Here is a 10,132-nt window from a genome sequence, read left to right on the forward strand (position 1 = left end):
TTATGCAGTTTGTGTGTGCAATGTCTTTCACAAAATATAGATGATTGCTGTGCTTGTGGACAAGATGATTCGGACACAAATTGTTGACTGTGCTGCAGTAGCAAACTGGATCTTCTCTTCAGAGCTTGCACATGACTTCACTAGGTAACAAGAATTTGTCTTGGGTTGTTATTTGTCTCTGAAGTACTATTTTAATTGACCAGTACATAGTTTAATCTATGAAAACTGAATAGTGGCAAAAAAGGTACAATTAAGCTTTTGCTTCTTTTACAGAATACATACTTCAGCATTTTTCTTTCTAAGTTGGGGTATGACTGTTTATGTGACACTGCAGAAATGCTACTAACATGTCATTTTGCAAGTAGTCTCTAAGCCTGCCAAAGCAGAATGACACTGGCACTATTTCTAGACAGTCTGTTGCTGTGTGTTAACTGCTAGCTTAGTGTGGTCCTGGTCTTTGTTTAAGGTATGTAACTTGTACCACCACTGACACGTATTGAGAGCAGGAAAAGTGTTTGATCTGAGAAGTCAGTTTGATGTTTGGTAGTCTTGCAGTTTGTGTATGAAGTACAAAGCTAGTTTGGAAGTGTACTGCAAAAAAAAAAAAAGAAAGAAATGATTGTTTGGGTTTCTTATGTTACAGGTATGCATTCCTATATATGAGTATTTGTATACTCTAGTAGATGTCTTAGATGACACTAAGTTTTTTTTAATTTTCCACAGATACACTTTTCTGTGAAAAATTACAATTCGTTTTCTATCTTGGAGTAGCATGAAATGTAATGGCTTGAGCTTTGTCTTTCCTAGGTTTTATATCTGGGAGATCTTACATTCCACAATTCGTAAGATGAATAAGCACGTTCTGAAGATTCACAAAGAACTGGAGGAGACTAAGGCAAGATTAGCCAGACAGCACAAAAGAGTGAGTATTTTGTTCATAATTTTTAGTTATTTTAAGCTAAGTTTACAAACCTGCATGCTGTCAGTCTGACGCACAGTTGGTTTTGGGAGTAACTGAATAAATACGTTTATCAGGAAGCATGTTTGCAGACATATGGTCTTCTGTAGCACTCGGACATCAAAAATGGATGGATGTTCTCAGTCCACCTTTCTCAGTTAGCTATAACTAAGCTAAGAATTCAGTAAAATCTTTAAGGGAATTAATATGTATTTGCTCTGTTCAAGCTTGCTCTCACAAGTTTCTCTTCCAAAATGAGCATGTCTCCCACTTGCCTTCTAATCTGGATTCCAGTTACCTTATTAGATAACAACAGTTACAAATCATTTATAGTCAGTTCTGTTAAAGAGTACTCTTGTGGCTTCCATGCAGAAGTGCACGGAAACAGCTATTTGCTTTTGAAAAGTTGGCTGTTGCTGTTCTTCTGGTGGATGCTGCGGGATTCTGACCCTGGCATCTATTGCTCTTCTTCCGACTTATTTTTCAGAATACATTTGCATGATCTGGGTTACTATATACAAACTGATGAGCAAGCAGACACTGTTGTGTTCTTTTTTTCTCGAGTAGGACAGTACAATGGGGTAAGGAGGGTCTTCTGTGGCAGCTGCAAAAGACAAGGCCCAACAGGGCCTGGCTGGATGCAATACTTAGTCCTGGTAGATTGAATTCAGTTTGTAAGCATCTTGAGAGTTGCAGAGAGCAAGAGTGAATTTCTCTGTATGTAGGCTATGAGTGTGACTACCTGCATAAAACCCTTAGCTAACTCCAAAACTTTGGATGAAGTTAATGTCAGAATTTGGCACATGGCACAGAGGCTGCTGGTATTTTTTGGAGAAACCCGCACAAGTCAGTCATTTTTCCAGAAGTTTCTGTTGAGAAACCGTTAATACCTCACAGTTCGTCAGTGCCAGCTCATCCTAGCACCTTCATTTTGTTTCCTTCACTCCCAGCAACAGCCATCCTAGTTGCTTGCATCCTCCATCTGCATTGATCAGCAGTTAAGAAATGCCTGTGATTATTGAAGACCTAGATGCAGTCATTGATCTTACTATGAGGCAAAGAGCTTCTCTGGCACCTCTAAACAAATATACCAGTGTTTTCATTTCTGTACTTGTCTCTTGCTGTAGCTCTTTATTACTGAGTACTTTAAATAGAGTATTGTGCCAGGAAGCAACATTTGTATGCAACAGTGAGTAGTTCTGCAGGCTGTTGCTCTGCTGCATGACCATTCCTTTTCGAGGAGGTAAGCCATCAAGTTTTGATGTCCCTAGCATGAAGTGGATTGCCTTACTACAGAATGAGTCCAAGGCTTACATGCTTTCTCTTGGGTCCTATTGGTCCTTCAGCACTTTAAGTTTAGGAGAGCTCTGTAGATGGAGAAAAAGCAAGTTCCTATAGAGAAAATAAATTCTCAGTTTCTCTGGTAAGTGTTTTATTTTTCATACTGATTCAGAGCTGTAACTATCTTCTCATTGTGAGTTTCATTGCTATGCAGTAGGTTAGCTAACACATGGCCCTGTATTTGTCACAAGTTGCGCATGCTCCTTTTCCAAATATTTCAGGTTTTGAGCTGTTAATTTACGGTTGTTTTTGCACAGAAACAATCCTCTGAGACTAAAGCAATATGTGTATTTGAATGTACCATAATCTGTTAGATTTTGTCTTTGCACCTATATCTTTTGTACTCTTGTGTAAGACTTGGTTACCTGAGCTCCCAAGTCTGGTACTTAGGCCTATTTTGTGGGGTTTGTTGTGTTGTTTTGTTTTGTTCTTGAGGCAATGAGAACTTTAATGTTCCTAGTTAGTAGTTTGGTTTCCATGCTGACGGCTTCTAGTCTGAGAGCATCCCTTTTCATCACACATATAGGGAGTTCCCACTTTAACACCACGGGCTCTAGTCTTCCTTTTGTGCTAACAAGACAGATTCATCTGGGTTCTTGCATGAGAGCTTTATTTTTGGAACTCTGAGATTTCAGGACTGTTCATTGAATGAATTATTTGCCCTGCTGCAGTAGACATAATTTTAAAAATCTGTGCCAGGTTTTTTTAAAAAGCTGTTCATTATGTGGTAATAATGAAATCAGCAGGGGTATTACCTTTTACTGTGTTTCCACTAAACAAAGGACTAGTAGTTCTTGAAGCTTGCTCTTGTTTCTCTGAAATCTGGATTTCTTTTTTTTTTTTTTTCCCCAAGGCTTTCCCATATGGGCATTTTTCCTTCTTAATTTCTCTCTTGAATTATATTTAAAGTAAATGTCCTTCAAAATACAATACTTGCCAAGCTACAGAGCAGGTTTAGTTGCTGCTTTTCAGTTGCTCTGCAGATGTTTTCATATGTAGAAGCAGAGGGCATTAATAGTATCAACAGGTAGCCAGGTTGCTAGTCTTGTGTTGTTGCAACTTACAGCGAGACAGTGATGATGATGATGATGATGACGACCGAAGCAGTGATCGGGAAGATGGACCTCTAGAAGAGCAGATAGAGCGCTTGCAGGAAAAAGTGGAGTCAGCCCAAAGCGAGCAAAAGAATCTCTTCCTTGTTATATTCCAGGTAATGATGGGGAAAATCTCCTCTCATTTTCAGGTGTTAAATTTACTGTTTAAATTTTACTGATTTATAAGCTGTCAGTGTCACTTGTATCTCAGGCATTCTTGGATTAAGAATATGGGAAGGGATTGATGGGTTTACTATAGGTTAGAGTCGATCCAGAGCATCCCTCTGCAAAGACTGCTTCTGAGAAGGATCTGTTCAGTTTCAAGTGCTCAGAAACAGAGGCGTTCTGCTAGCATACAGTTTTGTGAACACCATAAGGTAATTGGGTTTTATTTGCTTACTAAATTCAGTGTTTGTCAAGCAAAATAATTCTCACATAGCTGTTCAAAGCTTCTGTCCCCCAGATTCTCTCAGGTGAGGTTAGCACCTGCTTTCATTTGACAACAGTGAATAAGTACTTTTTCCTCTCTCCCGCAGCGTTTCATTATGTTGCTAACTGAGCACTTAGTGCGTTGTGAAACTGGTGGCATTGATGTGTTTACACCTTGGTACAAGAGCTGTATAGAGAGGCTGCAGCAGATCTTCCTGCAGGTAAGTTTCATGTCTCGGTTGGGAAGACTGTGGGCAGGGATGTGCTGGACAGACAAGCTGTGTGGCTGGAGCACCCATGAGAGTGGCAGCAGGTGGCAGCAGCACAACTTCTCTGAAGGCCAGTGCAGGCCTAGGTTGTAACTGGTTCTGGGCACATCTCTGCCAAAGACTGGAGGAGTGACTGGCCCTTGATTAATTCCCCCACTGTGAGTATACTGCAAAAAGATACCAAGGTGTGATTATGAATTTCACTACACTCTTAACTGTGTGTTTATAGTAAGGGCAAAGTCGGGAGTGAACAAGAATAGCAAAACAGATGTATTTTAAATAAGCAGATTAAATATTGCAGAGTTCCTTTTAATAATATGCAAAAATATAAAAAAAATTTTTTTTTAATTCTTGGCTCTGAATTAAATTGAGTAACAAGCATAGGTGGCTGGATGACAGTAATAGTAGTAGAAAATTATGGCTGTGCGAGCAGAAGAGATGTTGAAGAATGCAAGTGGTGGTATAATTCTCCCCTGGGCTGAACTCTTCGCTTCTAGTAGATACAGCTTTAGAGGAAAGCAAACACCATGATTCTCCCAGGATATCTCTGTATTTGCATTATATCCCCCACACAGTTCATGGTCTGGAGTGAAGAGCTACAGCGAGCACAGCGCTTCTCAAGGTTTCACCATGTGCTGCCTTCTTGCAATCAAACTCTATGTTATGCTTTTCTTATCAGTGGCTAATATGTTGTGGAAATTAGATATGCTTTTTTTTGGTGAAAACATTTGGCTTGTGATATGTGTCTTGACTTCTCTGCCTGTATAAAGATGAATGAAAACAATAAAGGTTTGTCTTTTTTTTTTGTTTTTTATCTGTCAGCATCACCAGATAATCCAGCAGTACATGGTGACTCTAGAGAACCTCCTGTTTACAGCTGAACTGGACCACCACATCCTGGCTGTGTTTCAGCAGTTCTGTGCTCTACAAGCCTGAGGATTATTCACAGGCAGTCTTGTCTGCAGGACTGAAATGATTTTAATTTTTTTTTAACAGGAAAATTTGACATGGGGATATAAGAGATTTTTGACTAAAACTGGCTTTCATATGCTCCTATATAAAACAGTACAGTACTCTAACCAACAGCAAACTGTGTAAGCATCAGAAGCCTTACCAGATATGACTGATAGGGGATAGACGTGAAGTAAAGAACAAATTCTTTTCATTGTCTTTTAATTTGCTTTGACTCTTGACTTCATTGTAGTAGTTTTGTTTCTCCCCTGTTGTTTATATAAAAATAAAAATCAGGAAAAAAAGCACCCCAAACCAAACAATAGAATTTATTACCTCTACCTGGCCTTTAAATCAAACGAATTGCAGAAATGAGAAAACAGTTCATAGTGTTTTTTGAGTGTGAAAGGGAGTGCACCTTCTCAGTGAGCAGTGTGGTAAGTTCTCTAGTAAGGCACAGGAACTGTGTCTTAATTTTGGGCACATGAAACACTTAAGTTTTCATATTAGTATGGAGCATATGGATTTGTCTATTACCAATCCAGGTAGATTTTCAGTTATAAAGAACCTGGCTGTAGTACAATTGAAATATGTTTTTTAAAGGTATTGTCTAGTGTCTTAATACAGTAGCTATACAAAATCAGTAGAGGAACTTCATGGACAACTTCTGAAAAATACAATCCTTTTGGCAGTATGGTCACTGGCACGCTCCTGGCAGCGTTCTTCACTGGTAAACAAAGACTGTAAGCAAGAGTTGAAGTGGAACAAACTTTTGACTTCTGTACTGCAAGCCTTACCTGGGTGTTGGGAGCTGCAGCCTCAGATGCCAGGGGAGAGGGCAGGGCAGTGTTCAGCTTGTTCCTTTATTTTGATCTAACTAACTGGGCTGTCAGGCTTGCACTGGGCTGGACCTGGAGGCCTGCAGTGATGCCAGAAATCTTTCTGGTATTGGTGGTGGATGAACAAAGTGCCCTCACCCCATCTGGCTTAGTAACTACTGCTTTGTGGTGGCTGCATCTGCTGCCCTGCCCTTGCTTTAATATGTGACAACAGCATGTGGCTCCCATGTCTTCAGAAAGCATTTTAGTCATAATTTAAGTGGTATCTCACAGGAGACACAGACTGGGAAAACACAACCAGAAAACAGAGTAGCCTTAGTTTTGAGTTATGCAAATAAGATTACATATGTAAATGCCAAACCAGCATGGTCTGTATTACAGTAAGCAGTGATGGATGGCAAAGACACTGCCGCAGGTGCTCAGGTCTGTCAGTGTGCAGTGTGTTTCCAAGCTGTTGATGGTCTCTTCATTTTGCAGATGAATGTTTAAAGAATTTCATACCTACTGCTATTCAGTTTAAGCTTAGAAAGTTGTGAGCTTTCAGTAATTTTGTTCCTGTACAAATTATTTTCCAAGTATTATACCTAGTAATGTATTTCATCCATATGTTGACCAATTGACCTTCTGGTCAAGAGAGGAGGGTTAAAAATGGAACTTTCTACTTTTGAGTGTTGACCTAAGTTTGTGCGTGGCCTGTAGCAATCCAATATATCCTCATAGACTTAGATCTGTTACTTCTGCTTTCTCTGCTTACCCTTTCTGACCCCTCTGTTCTTTCAGGGTACACTGTTAGTTGTTGTAAATTTGCTTTACGCAAGGGTTTTGACAGTCATGAACAGACGTCTGCTTCAAACCTTCCTCTGTTAATGTTCTTGAGTAATCAAATAGTTGCTATTTTGCTTTATTTTTTTTCTAAGAAATGTTTAATACTGTAGAGGTTTTAAGTGGGGTTTAGTAGTTTTTTCACTGGCTTAGATCAGTATCAGAGTTCTGGTATTAACTAATGGGGGTGTGACTGTAAATGTGAGTTCCTGTGAAACTGATAATGCAGTTAAAACTTGCAAACCTGTAACTTCCTCTGAGCCTTGATGAATACAGGTGCTGGGGATCAAGCTGCAAATGCCTGAGCATAATCCTATGATTTAAAACCAAATAGCATTGTCTTTCAAAATTGATTTGACTTCCATGGTGAGCGTGGGCTTTGAATACATTTCTTCAGTCTGTTGGACACCTTTCCCTCTTTGTAAGTCCAGGGACATACACCTGACTTGACTGGGAAACTGGTTGGATCTGTAGGAAAGAGGAGGAGATGCTTGCATAGTGATACCAGCAGTTAACTGAAGAAACTTGGAACTGCTGACTCATGAGGTGGCAGATAGTGTTAAGATGCTGTAGAAATGTGGTGTGGTTGAAAAAAAATGCACAATTAAAGACAAAAATAAATGAAGGTGAAGCAGGTTGCTGCTGGGAGTGTTTGTCCTACCTATTTTGGTGAGGGGGGAGGGAGGCACTGAAGCCAAGCAGTAATGGTGGGGTTGTGCCAGTGTTCAATGCAGTTGGTTTTGGAGCAATTTCATCTCCCTGCACTGTTGCTAGTACCCTGACTAATGCAGATGCCTCACCTCCTTGTGCCTTGGGCTGATCTAACACGTTTCCCCACCTGCGCAGCCAAGCCTGCCTGCTGCTCAGTGCCAGGAGGGTGTCAGCGTGGAAATTCTCCTCTCCCTTGCCCCGCTAGTCTGGGCGGTGGCTGCTGCAGGAGGTGAGGCAGGAGTGGTTCTTGCTGGGGGTGGCTGCTGCAGAGGAGTCCTGGAACCCAAGACAACACTGGGTCATGGAACCATGACCTGGAGGACTACTTCCAAAAGCTCTGCCAGGACCTTCCTCCTGCCCTCCAGACAACTCAGTGTGCCATTATCCTAGGCCTTGCAGGGCTCAAGCCCTCTGTGCTTGGTGGGAAGGCAGGTCACTGCATACCATGGGAAGACATTGGAGAGGTAAAGTCCTGTTGGTGGAATGATCATCTGCCCTCCCCAGACATGTCCCCTCCTGTAACATACTGGCTTTCTACAGCCAGTGGCCCAGGCTCCCTTAAGAGACCTCACTGAGGTGCATTTACCATGGGGCACAAATGCAGAGCTGCTTGCTGCAGCATGCTCCTTCATGTCAGCCATTCCCACAAGCATTCACAATAGCTGTAAGAAAGAGTTGAAATCTGTCAAATTTTAACTTGAAAGTAAACCCACCCTCTCCTGAACACAATTGTCATTCAGGTGCACTTAAAAGAAACCAACTTATCTTTTGGCCTTGAATTGATTAAATTTATTGAAATATCCAAAATGTGTTACATACTACCCCAAGACATAGCTTACCGAGCTTCTTACAACTGAGGAACATCATTCTTCACAGAATTCAGCAGCAGCTTGTAGATAATAAGCATTTATTTGACTTTAATAAAAACACCATTGAAAAGATAACAAAATTATAATAATAAACCCATATTAACACTACATCTTCTCGTAAGTTAATTCATGGCCACATACAGTACATGTCTTTTTAAATGTATCTTCATCAATATTTTCTTCTGGTCCATACTCATGTTCATGGATAGTAGATTCTTTCTTCCACAAACTACTCCTCACAGCACAGCGGAGTTCTGATGAGAAATACAGGAAGATTTTAATAAATAACTGTTAGTAATACTTGAGCAAACCACCTTTCTAAGGACTACAGATGGCAATTTGCTCATTGACTGTCTTCCCTAAATTTTGTGTGAGAATCTGCTACTGTAAGAACAAGCTCTGACTTGCCTTGCAATCTTCACCTTGTTTGCATATTTAAAGGAGAAGAACTACACTGACAGAAGACCTCGCAGAAGATTTTCCATCTGCACTGAGTACATGTTGCCTACTGCCTTTTTACATGAAGCCATTCACGGGTATCCGAAAGGGGTAGGTGGAATGCAGGGGAAAAGTTTTTATAAAACCCCTCATTGTTTCACATGGCCAAGAAAGAGTACTTTTAATTCAGGTCACAGTTAAGCCTCCCAAATGACTTGGCACTCTCTAAGCTTTATGCCCAATAATGCGAGTTGCCTCTGCCGCAGCCGCAGTGAAGTCAGCAGGTTTGCGAGAGCACAGGCTGGCAGCTGAGCCCAAGATACTCTCCGGATGTTTCAAGGGGGTGGGAAGCATACCGAGCAGCAAAATGTAGTCACGTTTTGCACCAAGCTATACCGGCTGCAACCTCCATCACATTAAGGCCTGTACTTGCACAGAACTGCATGCTTAACGCCTGTGGTCAAGAGCAGGGTTATTGGCTCGGTCTCCAGACAGAACCAGTTCAGCCAGCTTGAGCTGCCTCCCTCTGCAAATCCCAACCCAAAGTGAAGCATGGCTGCTAATGGGCAGCACAGACACCATGTAAGCCACAGCTTCTGCAAAGAGGCAAACATGAGGTCTGTTTTAAAAAAAAATACTAGCTTGTTTGGGCTGAAAATATTTTTTGAAAGTTCTACCCATTGAATATGCTCCTGATTTATCACAAAAATACAAGGATAACAACCAGCAGGACCAGCAGCTGCAAATACTGTGAAGAGTGGGAAAAGGCATTTTCTGGGTTCATTTAAAATTATTCTATCTGAAGGCATACGTATGAGCCACTGCCACAAAAATCTACATTCTCTGCAAGTCAGGAGAAGGAACAATCTATGGCACAGTCCCTTCCAACCCAAAACATCCTAATATCCTCAGTGATACCAATTTTACAAACACCATAACAAACCATCGTAACTCATTTCTGTCACATCATACCCATAGGACAACGGAGTAATTCAGGTTGGAAGGGACCTCAGATCTCCAGTCCAACCCTCTGCCCAAAACAGTCAGCTATGAGGTCAGACCAGACCACTCTGGCTTACACAGCTCTTGAAAACCTCCATTTTGCCACACTGAAGATTTTCTAAATACCTTAACCAGATGCAGAAACAAATTCAAACAGAACTGTATCTTACTTCAGGTACTGTAGTATGCAACTTTAACCCTTTACCTTTAACTTTCTTATCAAACTTCTTCTGTTTCATCTTTTCTCTGCTGTCACGGCGGAGGTCCTTTGCTTCTTGCAATGATTCCTCACTACCCCAGACTTCAAGAGAACGCTTGATCACCTACAAGATGGACATAAATGTGTTTCTTTTTCTCCTGAAATGATAACAGTAAATTATTCTAACTCACAGATTTCATTTTTCCCTAC

At 40.9% G+C, this 10,132-nt stretch overlaps 2 protein-coding genes across 2 annotated transcripts in view; one reads left to right on the top strand and one right to left on the bottom strand.

The window, feature by feature from the left end:
• NCBP1 (nuclear cap binding protein subunit 1, 80kDa) overlaps nt 1-5,145 on the top strand; it is a gene marked incomplete at its 5' end in the record, with an annotated part of 28,382 nt that extends 23,237 nt beyond the window's left edge. The window contains 5 exons of the mRNA XM_010192133.1: nt 41-144; nt 808-922; nt 3,366-3,509; nt 3,930-4,043; nt 4,914-5,145. Coding sequence (XP_010190435.1) covers nt 41-144; nt 808-922; nt 3,366-3,509; nt 3,930-4,043; nt 4,914-5,027 — 591 coding nt within the window. The remainder of the gene's footprint in view (nt 1-40; nt 145-807; nt 923-3,365; nt 3,510-3,929; nt 4,044-4,913) is intronic.
• A 3,151-nt stretch (nt 5,146-8,296) lies between these two features.
• The window catches only part of XPA (xeroderma pigmentosum, complementation group A), a 4,685-nt gene continuing 2,849 nt past the window's right edge, over nt 8,297-10,132 (bottom strand). The window contains exons 4-5 of the mRNA XM_010192134.1: nt 9,929-10,046; nt 8,297-8,537 (exon numbers count right to left, since the gene is read on the bottom strand). Of these exons, the coding sequence (XP_010190436.1) occupies nt 8,389-8,537; nt 9,929-10,046 (267 nt within the window). The 3' untranslated portion in view covers nt 8,297-8,388. The remainder of the gene's footprint in view (nt 8,538-9,928; nt 10,047-10,132) is intronic.

The sequence above is a fragment of the Mesitornis unicolor genome, unplaced genomic scaffold, assembly GCF_000695765.1.
Source record: "Mesitornis unicolor isolate BGI_N332 unplaced genomic scaffold, ASM69576v1 scaffold47409, whole genome shotgun sequence".
In the NCBI taxonomy this organism is placed as follows: Eukaryota; Metazoa; Chordata; class Aves; order Mesitornithiformes; family Mesitornithidae; genus Mesitornis; species Mesitornis unicolor.